At 48.5% G+C, this 19,434-nt stretch overlaps 5 protein-coding genes across 5 annotated transcripts; 2 read left to right on the top strand and 3 right to left on the bottom strand.

Annotated features, from left to right (window-relative positions):
* Window positions 1–195: 195 nt before the first annotated feature.
* Window positions 196–2,818, top strand: F5147DRAFT_637266 (nucleoside phosphatase family-domain-containing protein). The gene is made up of 2 exons (XM_041432937.1): window positions 196–504; window positions 560–2,818. Exons 1-2 carry the CDS (start codon window positions 291–293, stop codon window positions 2,590–2,592), a joined length of 2,247 nt encoding a protein of 748 aa, XP_041291772.1. The 5' UTR covers window positions 196–290; the 3' UTR covers window positions 2,593–2,818.
* A 474-nt stretch (window positions 2,819–3,292) lies between these two features.
* Window positions 3,293–5,280, top strand: F5147DRAFT_774736 (MFS general substrate transporter; the record flags this gene model as incomplete). Its single annotated transcript, XM_041441631.1, has 9 exons — window positions 3,293–3,623; window positions 3,668–3,911; window positions 3,964–4,004; window positions 4,056–4,468; window positions 4,517–4,775; window positions 4,823–4,906; window positions 4,964–5,045; window positions 5,102–5,144; window positions 5,197–5,280. 9 exons carry the CDS (start codon window positions 3,293–3,295, stop codon window positions 5,278–5,280), a joined length of 1,581 nt encoding a protein of 526 aa, XP_041291771.1.
* A 62-nt stretch (window positions 5,281–5,342) lies between these two features.
* On the bottom strand, window positions 5,343–6,652 carry F5147DRAFT_637260 (acyl-CoA N-acyltransferase). Its single transcript, XM_041432936.1, has 2 exons — window positions 6,214–6,652; window positions 5,343–6,160 (listed from the first exon to the last, which is right to left on the bottom strand). The coding sequence occupies exons 1-2, from the start codon at window positions 6,292–6,294 to the stop codon at window positions 5,516–5,518; spliced, it is 726 nt and encodes a 241-aa protein (XP_041291770.1). The 5' UTR covers window positions 6,295–6,652; the 3' UTR covers window positions 5,343–5,515.
* Window positions 6,653–7,917: 1,265 nt separating this feature from the next.
* On the bottom strand, window positions 7,918–9,783 carry F5147DRAFT_223329 (uncharacterized protein). The gene is made up of 3 exons (XM_041428685.1): window positions 9,540–9,783; window positions 8,314–9,443; window positions 7,918–8,231 (listed from the first exon to the last, which is right to left on the bottom strand). The coding sequence occupies exons 2-3, from the start codon at window positions 9,400–9,402 to the stop codon at window positions 8,004–8,006; spliced, it is 1,317 nt and encodes a 438-aa protein (XP_041291769.1). The 5' UTR covers window positions 9,403–9,443; window positions 9,540–9,783; the 3' UTR covers window positions 7,918–8,003.
* A 5,348-nt stretch (window positions 9,784–15,131) lies between these two features.
* On the bottom strand, window positions 15,132–19,112 carry F5147DRAFT_699792 (fungal-specific transcription factor domain-containing protein). The gene is made up of 15 exons (XM_041437644.1): window positions 18,973–19,112; window positions 18,757–18,907; window positions 18,263–18,678; window positions 18,079–18,210; window positions 17,632–18,026; window positions 17,472–17,577; window positions 17,404–17,422; window positions 17,275–17,353; window positions 17,016–17,229; window positions 16,787–16,960; window positions 16,658–16,736; window positions 16,442–16,607; window positions 16,125–16,387; window positions 15,614–16,070; window positions 15,132–15,554 (listed from the first exon to the last, which is right to left on the bottom strand). Exons 3-15 carry the CDS (start codon window positions 18,634–18,636, stop codon window positions 15,373–15,375), a joined length of 2,640 nt encoding a protein of 879 aa, XP_041291768.1. The 5' UTR covers window positions 18,637–18,678; window positions 18,757–18,907; window positions 18,973–19,112; the 3' UTR covers window positions 15,132–15,372.
* Window positions 19,113–19,434: the final 322 nt, after the last annotated feature.

Below are 19,434 nucleotides of genomic sequence, written 5' to 3'. Positions count from 1 at the left end.
GAAAATTATGATAGTCCAAGTCGATGAAAGAACTGCCAGAAATTCATAGCAGGTCACTCGCACGCGATCATTCGGCATGAAACGAATTTATTACTGCCACGGTTCGTTGCCTATCCAATTAGCCAGATTGATCGTGAACGGTCGTGAAAGGATAACTTCGGGAAGCTGGGTTCCGCGCGGTGGCTGGCAGCGGCTGTGAAATTCCACCTCGTCATTTACATACAACCCTTCCTACTGTGTACGTCTTTGTAAAGTGGAGCGTCGATTGCTTTACCGCTGGGCCCTGGTCTATGCCACCTACGATATTCTCTAATTCTTGGCTTACTGCGCGCCGTTTTGGAATAGTTATTGACGCTGGCTCGTCGGGTTCAAGACTTCAGATATATAGCTGGGAAGATCCCGATTTCGTGCTTAGCGAGCAGGGTGATGATGTACGGGATAAATTGCCCAAGGTAGAGAAGGGTGTCCAGGAGGGAGATGAATGGATAATGAAGGCTGAACCAGGTGCGTACACGTCTGATATTCTGCCCATAACAATTCAACTGGTTCTGTTATGTAGGTCTTTCTACATTCGCAGACAACCCGGAGGGTGTCTATGAATACCTTGCGCCTCTACTTAAACATGCGCGCTCTCAAATACCTCCTTCCCTCGAGTCCGAAACTCCTCTTTTCCTCCTCGCTACTGCTGGTATGCGCCTTTTGACACCGGTGCAACAGGCGCGCGTGCTCAGTGCCACATGTAAGTATCTCAAAAGTGCCTCGAGCTTCCGGATAGAGGATGAATCGAAAGACGGTCCGTGTGGGTCCAGTGTACGAATTATCACTGGCGAGGAGGAAGGCTTGTATGGATGGATAGCAGTGAACTATCTCATGGATGGGTTTTATGGAAAGGACAAGAAGACGACTTATGGCTTTCTGGATATGGGAGGCGCTTCGACCCAGATAGCCTTCGAGCCATCTGACACGCTTTCGGGAGACAAGGAGAACCTGGTTGATGTCCGGTTACGACTACTTGGCGGAGACGAAGTCAACCACTCAGTATTTGTCACTACGTGGTTAGGCTATGGTACCAACCAGGCACGAGAGCGATACGTTGCGAAGACCGTCGAGCATTTCAAAGAGACTTCGCTCGAGGCGTCAGAGTCGTCATCCATACCTGACCCGTGCCTTCCAAAAGATCTGACACTTTCCGAGACATTGCCTCAGATTGATGGGTCGCATTCAACACATCTACTTGCTGGGACGGGCTCTTTCACCCAGTGTCTGGATCGTACTGCTTCCCTCCTCAACAAAAATGCGCCATGCAATACTGCTCCATGCCTTTTCGATGGAGTGCACGTTCCTGCCATCAACTTTACTTCCTCCCATTTCATTGGTGTTTCCGAATACTGGTATTCATCTGAACATGTCTTCGGGCTGGGCGGCCTATATGATTATGTGCAGTACGAGCGCGCTGCGACGCAGTTCTGCGGTATGGATTGGAGTGGTATAGTCAAACAACACGAGCTGTCGAGAGCGCAGGGTATGCGAGGCGGCGATGGGGAAGTAATGGAAAACGGAGAGGTCATGGAGGTCGGGAAGTGGGGCAAGAATGTGGAGCTTCCGAGGTTGCAGATGCAGTGTTTCAAGGCCGCTTGGATAGCTAATGTGCTACATGAAGGAATTGGGATTCCTCGGATAGTTGACCCGGAAGGAAACTCCACCACTATCGGTGAACAAGTGGCACAACAAGCTGAAGCAAAGGGTTTGGGAAGACCCATGTTTCAATCTGTCGATTCCGTTGGAGATATTGCCATTAGCTGGACGCTGGGTAAAATGGTGTTAGAAGCAAGCAAGGAAATCAAACCGTCTTCAAGCAGTAGTAGGCCGCTGGCTGATCCTATAGACGATATTCCTGCTAGTACACCCAACCCTCCTATCAAACCCATTCGACCGTTCTGGGATCTCGACGGGTTGTTGGAAGAGCATGTTTCCCCACATCTACCGGCATCTTTGACCCGCGAGTCTTTGGGATTTCCACCCATTACTATACTCTCCTACGCCATTATCCTCGTCGTGGTGGGCTACATAATCTTTCGCCTACGACATCCATTACGCGTTGTTCGGAGGCGTTTCTTACGCAGCTCATTTAAACGTGACTCGCATGGAGCGTACGCGATGGAGGAAGGAATAACGATAACACGCCCTCCGTCGCCTTCAAATTCCTCTTTTCTACCCCCGTCGCTGCTACGACCCCTGCGTCGCCTTGTGTCCTCATCGACATCATCATCACGTCGTCCGCGTTTGCCTCCCATCTCTACCTCACTTCAACCTCCATTGCTTCGACATTCTCAAACCTCGACACTCTCACCTCCTCCCTATCACAATGCTTCAGATGGGTTCAGCACATCTACTTCTACGTCGCATTCTCACTCTCGTGCTTCGTCACCCACGACTACCACCGCTCCTGACGACACAATAATGGCGAGCAGCAGGTCTTCGATTCCTTCGATCAACCCACGTTCGCGAAATTCATCGTATATGAACTTGACGCTGTTTCCAAGGCAGACACTTTCTCGTGCAAACAGTGTATTACAGCTACCTGACGAGTGAACTGACATTAGACTGGACCCAGAGTATTATTATTGCAGTTGACAAACACGGGGATATCTTATTATACTTGTGGATGGTATAATTTATACCTCGCGTACTTTAGTCGATGTACTTATGCAGCCAACTGACTTTTTTGGGACATGTGTACGTACGTAACTGCATAGTTAGTTCTTCGTTCAACGATTCACTCTCGATGGGTCTATCGACCAAATCATCTAAAACGCAGCTATGGTGACTTTGAGTCTCTTCGAATTCGAGTTAAATCGATAAATGGTATGCTGATATCTTCTATTCTTGCCCGTCAAAAAGTCAACACTGCCTTGCCTTGTCCAGCAACTTGGTTCGAAATAACTGGTGAGCCCAACTTCCTTGTCATGATAGTGGCGTCCTGAGTAGCAGGAAGCTCCGGGTCGGACATGAAATTTCGAAAACACAACTAGGAAATTTCGACTGCTGGCAAGGGGGGCAATCACCCGCAAGGGCCCCCGCTGGGCTCTCAATCGGATTTGCGGCTTGACCATCTTAAGGTAGGAATCACCCAGACTCCTTATAAAATTCGGTTTATTTTCGGACAAACCGCACTTGGTGTTGTTTGGTCTGTGGCTGTCGGGCGCACACCGTTGCAAACCTATAACTATACTTAGTTCCACGTGGTAAGTAACACTTACTACAATTCAAAGATAGGTTGATCTAAACTTCCATGGCAAGCACCCAAGACGTGTCGCCGACAGAGCTGCCCTCTGAGCGTGCTCCGCTCCTTCCAGAGCGGCAGGACGTAATAAGCAGTAAACGCCAATTTTCCCCGTTAACGCTTCTAATCCCGCTAGCTGTCGCGACACGACTTACTTCGACACTTCCTGCAACAACATTATTGGAGGTTATCCAATCAGTCATCTGTCGGCTGTGGCTCACGTCAAATGGCAACTTCCCACCAGGCGGGGAGATATCCAAGGATCTATGCGCAGTTCCAGAGGTGGAGAAAACATACTCCGCCGTCATTTCAGCCATTTTAATTGGCGATGGGCTTGCGGGTGCGGACGCCGCTAAATTTTCTGCTCGATCTAATGTCCAACAGCTATGATCGCATGCAGTATGATCAGCCATATTAGCTCTAGACTTGGAAGAAAACCGGTCATCCTTGGCGCAGTTGCCGTTAGCTTTTTGGCCTATTTTCTTATGGTCTGCTCCCAGTACCTGTCTGGATGGCTAGGAGCAACTTTTTTGGCCGGCTCTCTATTACTGCAAGCATTCGGTAATCCCCTGATTATGATGTTTATGGTAAACATCTACACCGTTGATATCTCCAGTGCTGAGGACAGGTAATGTATAATTGTGGTAACCAATCTTCTTTGTACTGACTAGATGCTCGAGATCACCCGTTTTGAGTGCCATCAATGGATGGGCTATCCTAGGTAAGCATAATCCTTTGCATTTATACAATCCCCATTAATCTACGTGAAAAGGCCAATCAGTCTCCTTTGCTATTGGTGGACTTGTCACCACCAAGACCAATAACCCGCTAATCGTATATTACATCTGCATTTTCGTTCTCGGGGCAATATTCGTCTACGTCTTAGCTTTCCTCCCCGAATCATTACCGAAAGAGAAACGGGATGAACTACGTCGCCAGCGCCTTGCTCAGCAGAATGTAGAAGCAAGCGCCCATCGAAGTTTATCGAGCCGCCTCATATCTACGGTAGCCATTGCGTTCGAACCTCTGAAACAGCTTGTTCCTGCCCGCAAGGAAGATGGCAGACGGAATTGGCGAGTAGTGTATTGTGCAATTCATATCCTCATCGCGATGGTTGCGGTCTCGTATACGCCGGTGGCCCTTACGTTGTTGTACACAACGAAATACAAGTACGACTCTGCTCAGGTAGGCCGAACATCAATCACTGGAGCTCTACACTTATACACGACTTAGACCGGAATGATGTTAACAACGCTGAGCTTGAGTGGTGTATTCTGTCTTACATACACGATACCCTCGCTGATTCGCGTATTGCGTCCGATTTACGCCAGGAAGGTTGTTCTTCCCGAAAATCAACAGGAGCCTAGCGATACTGCTGTATCTACGTCGACAGACCTTCTCGATGTCCATATCATCTTCGTCTCCTGGGTCATCGATGCTATTTCCTATATAATAGCGTCTGCAACGACGACTCATGTTTCACATCTCATAGGTGCGAGGTCTCAAAGGCAGCAATGCGTGTATTGATGCTTTGTGAAGCCGTGACCGCTATCGGTTTCAGCGCAGCACATACTCCCATCACTCGAAGTCTCGCAGTATCATCGGTCGACCCCTTAAAACAAGGTACGTATTTTGAAGCTGCAAACATCCGGTTGATAACTCGCAGATTGTGTTGGATAGGAGAGGTACTGGCTGCTATCGAGATGATGTCCAGCATTGGAGCCTTCCTCTCTCCTGTTGTCATGGGCAGCATTTTTACTGCGTGAGTCGATTGGTTTTCGATCCCACACTGTCTCCTTATTTCCTTGTTTAATGCAGCACGATCTCGAGTCAACCGATGTTGGTGTTCTATATCCATGCGGTAAGCAGGTCACTTGTATACGATGTATATCTGTTTAACGTGTTTATCGCAGGCGATCGTGATAGCGGCTGCATCGCTACTCTTTCTCGTCAGAGACTCTGATCGTTATCAGAAGCCACCACAGACACAAGACTAATGAAACTGTCAAGACCTTTACCATGTATTAGAGAAGGTGCACAGTGCACCGCAGTGGGCACGAATTGGAATTATAAAAGTTTTGTTCTCGCCCGTGATATTTACATGCCAAGTACAGGGGTACAATGTGACCCTCGGGTCTATCGTCCGCGGTGCCAGGTAAGTTATGAGGGTATCACTAGATAGATTCATGAGCCCGCGTGAAAGATGGTGCAACGCTGAGAAAGCCTAGTAACTTAATGCTGTCTGTTCATTATTGCTTGTATTCTCTCTCTCCCACCTTGCTCCCAATCATCCCAACAATGAGCGAGAACAACGGTATCCCTTGCATAGTCTTCTTCGTCAAGACTGCCCCGAGGCATCTCACGACCATTATGTACCTTGGCTTTGTCCTTGCCCCCAGGAAATACACGATGCCATTTCATAATTCCCTCCTTCTTGAAGCCCAGTCTCTCAGCCGCACGAATAGAAGGGGCGTTGACAGAGCTGCATTGCCACTGAACCCTTCGCAGCCCCAAACCGCCCTGAGACGGCACTTGAAGCGCATACCGCAAAAGAAGCCCAACAGCATTGGAATTAACATGCGTCCTTTGAAATTGGGGAAGGATGATGATATATCCGATTTCTGTGCATAGATTCACAGAAGACGAGTTCATGTAAGACATCATCCCGGCCAGCTCGCCTTCGTCGTCTGCTGTAGAGGGTGGTTTTGTTTTATCTATGATGGCGAATGATATCATTCCTGGGTCGTGGTGGACTAGGGTGTCGAGGAAGTTGGTGTTGAAGTCTTGGACGGTTTGGAATGGGCCGGCGGGCATGTGTGCCCATAGTTCTGGGTGAGCTGACATGATGGAACAGAGTGGAGAGGAATGGATTGATGCCTGTCGATCAGGTTAACTTGGTTATCTAGTGTCGGATTGTGTTATCGGCTTACTTTGAAGGGAGTCATCTTGATGCGTTCATTGGATAACTCCCGCACTGGGAAACAGAAATTGAGGTCCTCCGAGAGCGTCATGGTTGCAGAGTTAGATCTAGAGCTGACTAGATAGATAATTACATATGCATCAAGTGATGACTAGGACTGACTCCTTCCGTGGGAGAGCGCTGTCATTCACCACCTCACCATCGGACCGAAGAGAATCGCTCGTAATTCCCTGTTCACTCCAAGGCGTTCGGCCATAGTACACGGAGCATGCTGAGATGCGACACTGTGGTATGGAGTCAAGCACAGGAATGATTCACTGCCAGGAGTGGCACAGTCACTACTCGGAGCAACACTGTACTGTGCAGAACCATCTAAATTACTTTTTTTTAGGTTTCCATGCTCAAAAGGGCAACATTGACTGTCAGCTGCTGTTCATTGCTACCCGGAGCCGACATTGACCCACAATGAAATCGCGGCGAAAAGGCGTAGTCTCGACCTAACGTGTCCAACCATCGTCGTACCCTACTTTTGAAAGTAGTCAAAAACTCGTGATATAGCCAGTGAGTCGACTTCGTATTCTACCCCTATGATAGCACTGTTTTACATAAATCACAGTTCTCGAGCCCCTGAGTGTGGTTTATACATAGTCCTCAACGTTTCGTTTGATCGTCTATATCACATTTAGCAACTGCCAAGAAACTCGAACGGTTCGATCGAGGCGGTACTCCGAAGCGTTCTACATCTCGCACTGCCGCCGGTCGTCCTGCACCACCTCATTCGAAGAACTATTTTAACCAATGAAACGGGGTGCATTACACTTGGCTTCGACGATCAGCACGAGTATCAAGCACTGGCTCATGGGTCCCGCTTGGAACAAGCATCTACGTTTGTCGATCACCCCAAGCGAGTACACATGCTACAGACGTCAGCGGCGTCCTCTTCTCGTTGCACGCCGTCTTATCTCAAAACACCCCGAGGCCCGCTCATTTCATAGAACAGTTCTATCTCCCCCCCACAACTCGCGGCAAATCGCACATTGCACTCGTACACGGAAGGATCCCATCCATCCCTGCAAACCGCATGCATGGCTTGGCTTGACGGCGGACATTCCGAACATCCGAGGAAACATCCCTTATCCGCACCCATCCATCATTCATCTCTCGTATCTATGAAACCGCAGGGCGAACGTCATCATGTCTTGGAATAGTACCAGCCTCATCAACGTCATCTAGACCTTCATAAAACGAGCAGATTTAACAGTGTTTATCCCCTCATGATCATGATCGGATTCAGATCAGACAAATCATGTAAAATGAGCACTAGATAGAGTCTATCCGCACTCAGTTGGGGTGCGATGAAAGGTCACCCAGTCATGTGTCAAAGAGAGTTTGCGAGATGACAATTCATTTAACGGTGTCTTCGTGCTTCGTTCAGACGGAAGTTGGTGTATTAATGAATGACATGTGTATTCACAACTGTCTGCGGTACCACGTTGATGTCTGATTCAAAATGTCACAAGCTGTCATTATTGCGACGACGCTGCTAGAGAATGCAGAAGTTACATGAACATCGGAGTATCAGAAATGAGGCTACGGTACGATCATAAACGCCGGCAGAAAAAAAAATGAAAAATGAGTGGAAAATTAGCGCTACAGTGCTGTCAGTATCGTACAATGCGGGAGGCATGCATATGCATATGAATGCATAGAGTCTATCCAAAGTCTCAACAAAGACAAACGTAAAACAGTAAAGCATGCCAATGAAAAAAAAAACCTTTATCCCAGAAACATACGTAAATGTCACGACCGGTGTCGTATATGAACACCCGTGGACGTGTCTAAAGAATGGCGTCGTTGTAGCTTGGTCTTTGAGGAGAGCCTCGGGGCTCTGGATACTTTTGATAGATCAGACGCAAAGCTAAAAAGCCGGCTGAAAAACGGTCTCTTGAATCCCATGCTGCCAGATTGAGGAGACGATGGCGATTTAGTGGTCGACGTGGCCGTGTAGAGGGAAGGCACGGGGCCGGGCTGAAACAACCACACAATACAAGTCAGCCAAAATGAAACACAGTTACAACATGGAGAGATAAGCACTTTGCTGGTGACTTACCAAGACCTTCACCTTCTGGCCAGGGGTGGGTATAACATAATAGGTGCTGCCCGACTCGCAGCTATCACCCTCGCCTATCGGAGAAGGCGCTCTAGACCGATCTTCCCGTGAAAGGGGCCCTCTCATCCCATACCGTGCTTCTTCATGAATAGACGCGAGATGACTATGAGCAGCGGGGTATGGGGCAGGAGTAATACGCGGGTACTGTGGAAACCCTGAACCCGTGGGCGCAGACACAGTATACGTCATGCCTGGTGCCTTAGTTGGGGCATACACAATAGTGGGTGGAGCATAATGATCGGTAGCGTGGTGAGGTCCGGGTGCATAAACGATCGAAGGCGGAGGCCGATGTCGCGAATGCGAATGTGCAGGATGATGCTGCTCGTATTGTCGAGGAATAGGTTGCGAATGCGAATAAGTAACTGGCGGAGCAGCACTACCATGATGGCTGGGAACGTGTCGTGGCAAGGGTGTGGCCAGGATTTCTACAGCGTTTTTGTGGGGCGGGGATTGCAAGGGTTCGGGCCGGTAAGGTTCTGAAGCTCTGCGTGGCCGATATTTTTCGTTTCTCGAGTCGTAGGGAGTGGCGTGTGGGTCAGAGGGAAGGATTTGGATTTCTTCAGGTTCTAAATCTTCAGGGTCTGCATGATGTGCATTTCGTGCTGAGGAGTGACGATACCCTGTACTATGCTCGGGGTGGCGAGGACCCCGTACAGGATATACATCAGCAGCAGACCTTGAACGGTCATGTGCACGGTGGTGATGGCTGTGTTGAGGATGGGGATGAGGATGTGAACTGGAACTATGACTGCTCCCTTTGTGAGAGCCACCATTGTCATAGTGCCAGTGTGAGATAGGAACGTCGCGTCCGTCCCCATATTTCAACATCATCTTCGGAGGCAAAGAATGCGAGCTGCCGTTGTCTGAGGTAGAGTCGTCGATATCTATATCACTGACGACGGATGGGGGACTTTCGGGGGAATAGAACTGGGAATGGAATGGCGAGTGAGAACGGACCCAGTGCTCAGTACGTTCACGGGAGTTTCTAAAGACCTGGACAGCCTCTGGTGAGGTTGTATACTCTGTCATGAGGGGGTCGTCACCACCAAAATGTCATCAACCAGATAACCCTGCGCAGAGGAGAAGTTGGAATTAATGAACACCGAGGCGAAAGAAAGAAAAAAGTTGATCAAGAGCCGCTGGTTTTATATAATAAGGCTGCGAACCTGACTGAATCATCAGATCCCGTGCCAGTTACGAGAAGCGATGGACACTAGCCAGTAGGGGCTGGGATCCCAGCGTTATCCCAGCTGGGTTGCGAGAGATTTGCTCGCCATGATTAGACTTCTGCAAGCGATTTATTTCCGATCCGTCCAGTAAGAAATTTGCGGATTATCGGGAAATTATTACGCTTTCGTCGGGTTTGGCCATCAGGAAACGTGTTTACAGCGAGGCAGATCCAGGCCAGGCCAAGACAATTGCCATGTACGTCCTTCCCAAGTTCATCCACACAGCTTTCTCAAGAAAGGGAGAGTAGGACATCAAGCTAAACTTGTGCCTGGCAGGCATAAATTCTTAGCGATCCTGTGGGAGTTCCAGTATGTAGCACTGGAGGTGACATAATCCACTAGGTGCACCTTCTTTTCCGCAGCTGCACGGCTTCAGTTGACACACATCAATTCCTTCTTTACTTCCCAAACTGTCCACCTTGGTCTGTGAGAGCAAAATTATATCCGCACAGGCTGTGGCATCTTATCAGGAGTTAGAATGATGATAGCCGTAAGTATCCAACAATGACTTCCCAATCTGATTGCATCATTAATCACTCAGAGCAGGATCCATACAGCAGAGCCCATTAGTATGCGCACATAGCTTTACAATGATTAGGAAATACAGACCCAAAGGGTACTTCTCTCTCACATGCTTCCACCCTTGACCGTTCCGATATTTCCCAGCACGGTAACCAGAATAGAGGGTGAAGAGTTTTCACGCATGACTCGTATCGGTGCTGCGGAGGAGTAAGTCCGGAACCCACTGGGGCACAGCTGGACACAGTTATGGGACTGGTGTCAAGCGTAGTTCGAGCACAAGCCGCAGGAGTCGTCATGGATGAGGCAGGGATAACAGCAGGTGCAATAAACCGGCCCCCCGTCCGCCCTGTACCTGTATGGAAACAGGATTTTTTCCTCGTGGACGGTCTGTGTACCAAGCTTATTCCCATAGCATTTGAAATAGTACACATCTCGACGATCGTCTCGATCAGCGGAGGAACTGCGCCAGCGTGGCCATACGCCTTTATATGATAGCGAAGTCCATATCACAAATCCATGACAATCAGAAGAAGTTTCATCAACATTGAAAGACAGGGGTTCATCAAATTACCTGTGCCCCAGAAAGCATGCTGAAGCTCCACAATGGATTTTCCCGGTAACGCTCGCTCGTATGTAGCTTGATGAGTCTTCCCATTCGCTGACAACATTCACATCGATGGGTCATCGGTTGAAACTATAAAATGTAAAGGGAAGTACAGCCCTGCAGACTACAGCCACAGCCGGCGTTCATTTTTGGGTGAGCACGCTTCTGTAAGAATAGGGACCGCACGTTATAGCAATCGACGCCCAAGAAGTTTTGGAATATGGCGCCACGTTGGTGATTTCTCACCAATGCAGTGAATTAACTAGCGTACGCGAAATGAAACGCGATGAGATGCGACGACGGTGCGGAAATATTGAGCAACGAGCACGTGTGGACAGAGGAAGTGACCTTGAAATTTGCCCCGAGGCTCAGCGTTCATACGAAGGTTTGTGGATGTAGGACATGATCATGATGGTTTCCCTTGGATGAAGTCCCATGTCAGCACGGACTCGGCCGGAATACGTGCGCAGCGTGAGTGACTCAACGGAGTCTCCTGGCCTCCGTGGTACCGAGCGAGGTAAAGATGGAGCTTGAATGCTATCGTTCCTTGTGAGATATCTTCAACAACTCCGAGTCGCAGACCCGTATTCTGTGAACTTACCAGAAGGAAATTACAGCCTTGCCTCGAACTTCTGATGGAAGAACGTGGAAGCACTTAAATTTACAACTCCGCGAAGTTGCTGACCATGAAGAGAGGCCAGCACCCACGTTCTCGTGAGTCACATCTCGACTCTATTGCCTATTATTACTTGCATGCCCACATCTAAATACCGTATTGTCATCGTCAAACATCCATTATTATTGTGACACTTCAAAGCACTTTCTGGAAACGACTGGTAGTTAATATTGATCAGGGATTCGTTTCTTGCGGCTCAAATCCGATCGGGAAATACGTCGTTTGACTTTGGTGTTTGGAGTAGTAGTCGCCGTGCATGTTCCGCAAAAAAAAATGCCGAGGTGTAAGGCTATAACCTGATGGGCTTAAGAGTCCTATGCTCAAGGGCGGTGTCCGCTGGGACTCAAGAACCCAGGGCCAGGTTGGGTCGTTAAATGCATCCTACGGCCCGACAATGGTGCCCTGGCAAGGTCCCATGTTATCATCGCTATCATTGGGAGGCGACATATGCACAGTACACGGGCCCACCTAGATTCGTCAAGCGGGTAGCAATTTCGCGTAGTTACTCGTACTGAATATATGTGTTGTCATGACACTTCCTGAGGACTTGCTAAAGGATCAGGCGTGTCGAGCCTGCCTCAAGTTGGACACACGGCACGCCACATCAGCAATAATACTTCACCCATGTAAATTGTAAGACTCATCAAGAATAGGACCTCCGATTGGTAAGCATGGTGCCAGTATCATGTACGAGGAAAGACAGTTTCGCGCAGCTCATCCTCCTCTGTACAGTGCAGTACTCCGCATTTGGATGCATATCGCGAGTCGGGCGCCTCCAAAAAACGGCAAATCTCGTTGTTCTTGGAAGGTATTTGTGATAGATTCACCAACGTTCCCCTAGTGATATTGGTCAACTCTGTCTTCTGTTCCATGCGCAGGGTCATCCTCGGAGAAGCCAGAGAATGAGGGTCTACGCACGTTTGAGACTAATACGTCTGTCTCGTGTCCGAAACCTAGGAAATGTAATCAGTCATCCCGCAATGGTCTTATGCATACGTTGACGGCTGTGATACTTGTGCAAGAATCAGGTTAAGATCAGGGAGTAGCAGGCCCTGGCCGTTTCCGGTACTTACAGTGACAGGATTACACACGCTTTTTGATATTAAGGCTTCCTTCTCATTCACTTTTCTATCCCAGGGCAATGGTATAGCCAAGTAGGGACAAGGTACTTACAAGGTCTTCGAAGGGTATGCCGTAAGGCATACTAAACATAGGCTGTACCTGCCAAACCTTGATGCTAAGCTCTCTTTCTCATGCGCAGAGACTTACCTAGTCTATCGCGCAGCGGGGAAACTCTTGCCGGTGAAGCTCACTGCTCTGTCTTGAGTATTCTGACCGATATACTGCCTGCGCTAAGTGAAGATCTCTGCAGTCAAACTCGCAAAGTCCTCGGGCATCTTGGACTTAGAGTGAGGAAAGAGTTTCTGACAGAGGTTCTGGTCAGCAAATCGCGTCGCCATGGAATGTGGTGAAACAAAATACGAAGGGGAAGGACGTAATCCACAATAACTTCTATCATGACGGTGACCTAGAGCACACAACAAAGAGAGAGGAAACAACATACGCGAGGCATAAAGCACGTGTATCACCTTCTCTCGCTGTTGGAAAGCGGGGTCTAGATATCAATGAGCAAAAAGTCCATGGTTCATGATTATGACATTACCTTGGAGGTATGAGGGAGAGGAGGCAACCGGAGGTGATGAGAACACTGCCTCCAGCTCCGAATATCAATAAGAAGGTACCAATTAAGCATTCTCTTGTCTGAAAAACCTACAAGATACGTCAGAAAGGCCAGTCGGGATACGCCTGCTTGGTATTAGCTTACTAGGCATCAACACACCCTTTGCTCAAGGTGTTCTCCATAGAAACCATCCAAGATGTTCGTTGAAGGACGGCGTATATCAGCCATATTGGGAAGGCAGGGCCCATCACATTTGCGAGCGAATAATAGCTCATGCTATCAGTGCCATTGATTCCTGTCGTTTGGGTGACCAGCGAATAATGCAGGGATTGTTCATATTGTTGGCCAACCCAAGCTCACAGATAGACTGAGAGCGGCAGGTACCGGTAAAATTTTCAGTTAATATCGCTCCGGAGTTTCATGATGCACGTACAATTTGAAATCTGCGAATAAGATTTGAATCTATAGAGTTCTATATACTGATAGTGCGCTCCATCGCCTGCGCAGTTTCTGGGCCGAAATCCGAAACTGTCCTTCGACTTTTAGTGGTTACGCGCTGTTAGGATCAGGAAGAAATATATACTCACTGACCGGTTGAGCTATCAGCCTGCCATCGGAACGAATGACTATGAGACCCGCCGTCGAGGTGGTTCAAAGTTCCGCAAAGAAGGCATTGGTGCTGTGGAGGCGTCTTCAGCTATTTAATGATAACCCCCATGACAATATTCGTGCTCGCTTCAATTTTTGACATTCATGGATCGTCGATTAGATTCCTTACCTGTGTGTGCCCTTATCAATGCGCAAAATTGCACTGCCCGAGCACTGCATATCCTCTATACATTATTTGAACTTGAACTCCGATCAAGTCGCGTGCCAATAGAACGTCGAGCATCTTGCCGGGTGGCTGAATAGAATCCGGTGAGTAAGGTTCTTAAAGGCGTGATTTGAATGTGGCAAAACGGACCTGAAATCAGGTGCGGTGGCACGGGCCTACCAGTATTGAATGCCTGTGTGCTGTCGCGTCGGCCAGTGTTGGCACATAGGCGAAGATCATGGTTCTAGGTGAGTGCATTGCAGTCTGTCCCATCATCAGCCGGTGCTGAAGACAACGGTCGATTTTCTGGCGCATTCGATCGAGTATACCTTGACAGATGTCGTTTATGCAAGCTTGTCAGTTGGTCTCAAGTCTCATGCACTGTGAGTCTGTGAGACTTGAAAGCAGCTGACAAGTACACTGATACGCGCCGACTCCATTTTGGGGAGCATCATCAATGAAGCGCATACCTGACCAAGACGTCTCCCATGATCAAAGATTGGTTGAAAACATCGGGAACTGATTGTCGACTCGCAGGAATGGTGTGCACCAGAAATGCCTACCAGTGCGACCGTTGGGACCATCGCGGCCATGATCTAAGACGACTGTTGAGTCGCTTTGTCGCATTTTTGAGTTGAAGACCTCATACGAGCTTCTACGATGAACTGGAACGAATATTGTCCCATGGTTTGACTGTCAGTCATCTAGTAAAGCTCGATGGCACACAACTAATGCCCTTGTGGATCTGCCATATATTTCAGCGTTCAGTCCGTGACGCCTGTTGCATGTCGGAAGCCAATCACCCATCATTAAACTTGCTGCTCACCTTGCCCAGCGCGTTACACAAGTTCTTCTTCTCGTGTGAAAGCCGCTCTTTGATCACTGATCTGCACCATGCAACAGTGAGGCGAGCACGACTGATAATATGTTTGTGAGAGTCTTGCTAATTCACATTTCATTCGAATCAGGAGGACAACGCGTCCAAAAAAGGTGTGACACAGTGAGCATATCGGTTCACTGCGACAAGAGGCAAAGTCTAGTGCTTCGAGTTTCCAGTTGATGAAGTGAACGCATGTCCACGAGCTTCGTATGAATAAGCTGTGACAAGAGGAGTTTAGAATAACATAAAGATAATTTGGATGAATGACGCGGCGCCCAAGTCATCACGGAGATACCCGGGAAAATCTACTAATCAAATCGGATCAAGTCGGGTGCTAAGAGAACTGTTCCTCCTCCGCCGACCTGGGAATCGTTTCATGAAAGAAGTGCCCAATGGAAAAAAATATGATACATTGTCTCGATCGAATAAGATGTGATAAAACAAGCACAACGAAGGAGATCCACAAATCAATGATAACATACGACCGATATGTACGAGACCACATAGAATTGAGTACAACGACAACCAAAACAACATATATCACAAACAGGTAAAACATCAACATGAACATGAAAAACGTATCGTTTATATAATTACTTTCTCTGTTGGAATACGGAGACTAAATTTTGTTGGGCGTAGTCCATGTTTGATTGTCGCATTGGGGTGTTCTGGCCAGATGGCATGGGGGAGGGGAGCCAACCGGGGGTGATTAATCCACTACCTCCAGCTCCAAACACGAAGCCGCCACTTAGGCCTTCCATAGTGTCTGAATAACCTGTTTTGAGATGCATCAGAAAGGCTAGCCAGAAGTACGTTTCCTTGATGTATGCTTACCAGGCACCAACACACTGTCCCAGAATCCATTACTCAGGATATTCTCCATAGAAAGCATACCCATATGTTCGTCAGAAGATGGCATATCGGCCATAGTGGGAGGGAAAGTCGAAATATCCGCAACAGGACCCATCTCACTTGCGAACGAATAATCGCTCATGCCATTAGTGCCATTCATTCCCATCGCTGGGTTACCACCGAAGAGCGCAGAATTGTGCATATTGTGGGCCATGTCGCCATGGCTCATGTTCTCAGACTGTTCTCGAGACGACACCTCTTCAGGCTCTTGTGGTGAATCTGTGCGAGCGGTGATCAGGGCCCGCAGGAATGTGCTGTACAGCGCTGGGGCATGATGAGAGTTCACGGCAACCTCTGCGAGGACGTTCGCAATGTCCTTGACGAGGTCGATAATGTTCTGCTCGTTCTCGATGAACTGCTGAAACTCCGGGCGGATAAGCTGGAAAATCTATGTTAGTACCATGACAAATGACGGATGATGATACCGAAGTACCTTGAGCAAACTGAGTACCGCGTAAGAAATGTATACGAAATGTGAATCTGGCGAATACTTCAGCATACCCAACGACGCAAGCTCGTCTCGCGCGACAATAGCTACTGCCGTGGCTGAGGTATAACACCGCGAGAAGAAGTGCCCGATGTCCACTGCCGAATGCTCCATAGCATTCTGCAGCCCGAAAGAGTTCACGACCAACATATAGTAGTGGAAATAGAACTTCATCGTCGTTTGGGATTGCGACAGCATGACTTCATCGGCTAAACAAATGGTAAACACGATATAGGTGACTGCCTCAAATAAAGCTATCTTACAAGTTGGCAAAGGTCGAGCAGTCGTCCATTCATGTTGCCATGCAAGTATCTGAGTCTCGATAGTTTTAATGACAATCAGGTAATCGCAGTCAGTCTGTAAACCGGACGGAGTATTGGTGCCCGAATACAGGAAGTCTAGGCTCCTGGATACAATCCGCTGTAATTCCTGGTAGAGGATGAGATCAAACTATGCATTAAAGATAAATGAATACGCACGACGGATGCTGCTAAAGCAGTGTCACCTGGTTGTCCAACGGGGGACTTCAACCACTGCAGTGCATTGCGGATTACAAAGCTGGTGGATTCAACAATTAGACATGAAAAATAGAAATGATGCCAACTTACTCCTCTTTGATAGAATGAGGCTTTCCCATTTGAGAACTCACACTTCTGTCGAGGGCAAAGCACAAGAGCCATGTTCGCTCACGGTTGTGGACCTCCTTGTCCCGAGCCCGACCTTCTGGTGTATCTTGCGCGGTCATCGTTGTCTTCCGATGCAGGTTCAGGTCTGTCGCCATCCTGAATGATAGACGTCACTAAGTATAAACTGTCGGTAAAATGGAGAGATACGGACCTGATGGCCATTCCCAGCAACAACCAAGTTTTGTCGTACTCATAGCGCTCTACAGCACCGCATCCCCAAAGCGTGAGGAGGAGATATGCCTGTACGATTTCAAGGGATTTATAACCTTTGGCAGGTACGCCAAACGCGAGCTTCTGTGCAAGCTCTGCAAGTTGCTGGTGGAGTTCCGGTCGCTGAGTGTAAAATTTCGATGATATCGCACAAACTGTGGAAGATAAGTCGTTGCACATATGAGGAGTTGTAAACTTACTGGTTGTCAGTAAAAATGGCGAGCGGGAACAGACAAGCGAGGGAGTGTGGAACTCTCTATCGAAGAGCTCGCAGTGCACCTACAAAGGTTATTTAGATACAGCATGATGTGATCATACGTAGTACGAACGTTCAGATGCTCAAAAAAGCTAGCAGGCGATCAGATCGGCATCACAGTGTATGAAACACAATACTCACATATCAAATAGCGCGACCACTTGCTCGGTGCTAACAAAGCTCAGCATCTCGGGCTGGATTTGCCGTTCAATATACAAGCGCCGCAGGGGGAGTATTGTCATCGGGCCTGCAACATTGCCAATTTGCCAAATAGACAACGTGCGAAAAGGTAGCTACGAACCTGGCCTAAAATAATTATCACTGGCCACGCCCACCTTGTGGTCAGGATCGGGGTCGGCTGGGCGCGCTGAGAACGAGGATGAGATGCCCTGGGCGCGTCGGTTTGCCAAGCTAGCCTCGGCAAGCAGCCCGAGGGGATTAAGCGAGTTATCGGGAAGAGAATGGAGCTTTGGGGAAGCAGATGCATTGGCGCTTGATGATGGTGGATAAGCAGACTGGGGAGGAGGCGATGGTGTGTCCAAAAGCGCCTTGGTTTGTGCAGCTTGACTTGTCGGGGAAGGTGATCTTGATACCATGCCAGAGACCATACTCGGGTTACCAATGGACTTTAAAACAGTGTCCAGAGTTTTCTCCATCTTCTTTAGAGAACGAGACAGGAGCTCGTGTTTCCTTGGACTTTATCTTGAGTGTTGGCTATTTGTGCAAGGTATATGAAAGTGAAACATACTTGTTGGACCGTTTGCCTCGATTGGATTCCTCAAATACGCACTCGTGGCTCCCAGCAGTGCAGCGTTTGCAAGGGGGGCCTTGCTCAGCGCCAACGCATTTCATTTTTAGACGCCGACAAACCGTGCACGCGCTAAACAGCATTGTTACGGCTCATGCGATCTAGGAGAGATGGGTGAGCTCACCGTGAACCCCTGGTGGTCTTTGGCTTTGGTTCGTCCTTATCAGCAGCAGGACTGTGCCCATCTAAGCTGTCCTCTGAGCGTGCTTTTTTCCTGCTGCTCTCGCCCATCGCACCGACGAGGGAAGAGGAAGGTCTCTTTCCGTTTGAATTGCCAGGTGAGTAAGACAGGTTGTCATTTGGAGGTGTACCCATTGTGTCCGATCCTTGTGATGATGGTGAAGATAAGTTCTGAGGGACTGTAAGATGGTGGTTGAGGTGCTGCTGGGGCTGTTGATATGTGTAGTAGGGGGGATAAAGCGATAAAGCTGGGTCGATTTGGGGGGAACGAGCAGGAGGCATGTTGGATTGAGGGATAGCGTGATCCTGATGGTGCATGGATATGATGTGGTCAAACCTTGCGGAAGAGTCGAGGTAATACTGCGGATAGCAGGGAACGGGCGACAATGGCATAAGCATGATGTCTTGAAGGGGAGATAACATATGATGGGAACATACCTTGGAAGACTTTAAAACCAGAAACTGAAACTGACGATACTGAAGCACCTAAGAGACTGGACCGCGCGCAAAGTCGCTGTTATGCGCTCACACACACAAGCGGAATGGCACGGTTCCACACAAGGAACGAATAGTCAACCAAACTAGGGTACTAGATGAATTTGGAGTTGTTCAGTAACAAGTCACCAAAAAAAAATTAAAGGGACTGTGACCCACGCAAAGAGGACAAGACCGCCCACTCACAAACCTTCAAACTTTTCTGTCAAAAGCCAAATTAAAATCCCCAGGACAATTCACGAATAACACTGAATCCGATGAGAGACTCGGATTCAGCGCTTCTTGGTCTTCACCCCCTCTGCGACCTCTTCGCCTCAACGGAGTTTCAATAATTCAGGCAATGCATCCGCGTGCTCGTTTCTTCCTTCTGGTTGGTGCCTGCTGTTATCCCAGGGTCACAAACGGCCCTCATAACCGCGAATAAATCTCAAGGGCTTCGAATAGCTGTGTTGCACAGTGTCACGCATCGACAGTCTATGCACAAATCGGACGTCCCCTCAGACCTTGGTCCGGTCTAGACCTCCTCTATCTATGTACAAAGATAGACAACGCTCGGAAATTAAGTAGCTCCATGTCCGTACACCGTGTCCGTACACCGTGTCCGTACCCACCGCTCCTTCC

The sequence above is a fragment of the Suillus discolor genome (assembly GCF_016758755.1).
Source record: "Suillus discolor strain FC423 chromosome Unknown F5147scaffold_34, whole genome shotgun sequence".
In the NCBI taxonomy this organism is placed as follows: Eukaryota; Fungi; Basidiomycota; class Agaricomycetes; order Boletales; family Suillaceae; genus Suillus; species Suillus discolor.
This window is presented reverse-complemented; position numbering and strand designations above follow the sequence as displayed.

Bases quoted from the DNA above. Each gene is read 5' to 3' on its own strand.
- F5147DRAFT_637266 (XM_041432937.1), top strand. From the start codon at position 291: ATGCCACCTACGATATTCTCTAATTCTTGGCTTACTGCGCGCCGTTTT. The intron at 505-559 runs GTGCGTACACGT...TCTGTTATGTAG, and splicing joins GATAATGAAGGCTGAACCAG to GTCTTTCTACATTCGCAGAC.
- F5147DRAFT_637260 (XM_041432936.1), bottom strand. From the start codon at position 6,294: ATGACGCTCTCGGAGGACCTCAATTTCTGTTTCCCAGTGCGGGAGTTA. The intron at 6,161-6,213 runs GTAAGCCGATAA...CCTGATCGACAG, and splicing joins TCAAGATGACTCCCTTCAAA to GCATCAATCCATTCCTCTCC.
- F5147DRAFT_223329 (XM_041428685.1), bottom strand. From the start codon at position 9,402: ATGACAGAGTATACAACCTCACCAGAGGCTGTCCAGGTCTTTAGAAAC. The intron at 8,232-8,313 runs GTAAGTCACCAG...TGGTTGTTTCAG, and splicing joins GCCAGAAGGTGAAGGTCTTG to CCCGGCCCCGTGCCTTCCCT.
- F5147DRAFT_699792 (XM_041437644.1), bottom strand. From the start codon at position 18,636: ATGCACCATCAGGATCACGCTATCCCTCAATCCAACATGCCTCCTGCT. The intron at 17,578-17,631 runs GTTCGTAGCTAC...GCAATGTTGCAG, and splicing joins TGATAATTATTTTAGGCCAG to GCCCGATGACAATACTCCCC. The intron at 16,071-16,124 runs GTACTTCGGTAT...TAGATTTTCCAG, and splicing joins CGGTACTCAGTTTGCTCAAG to CTTATCCGCCCGGAGTTTCA.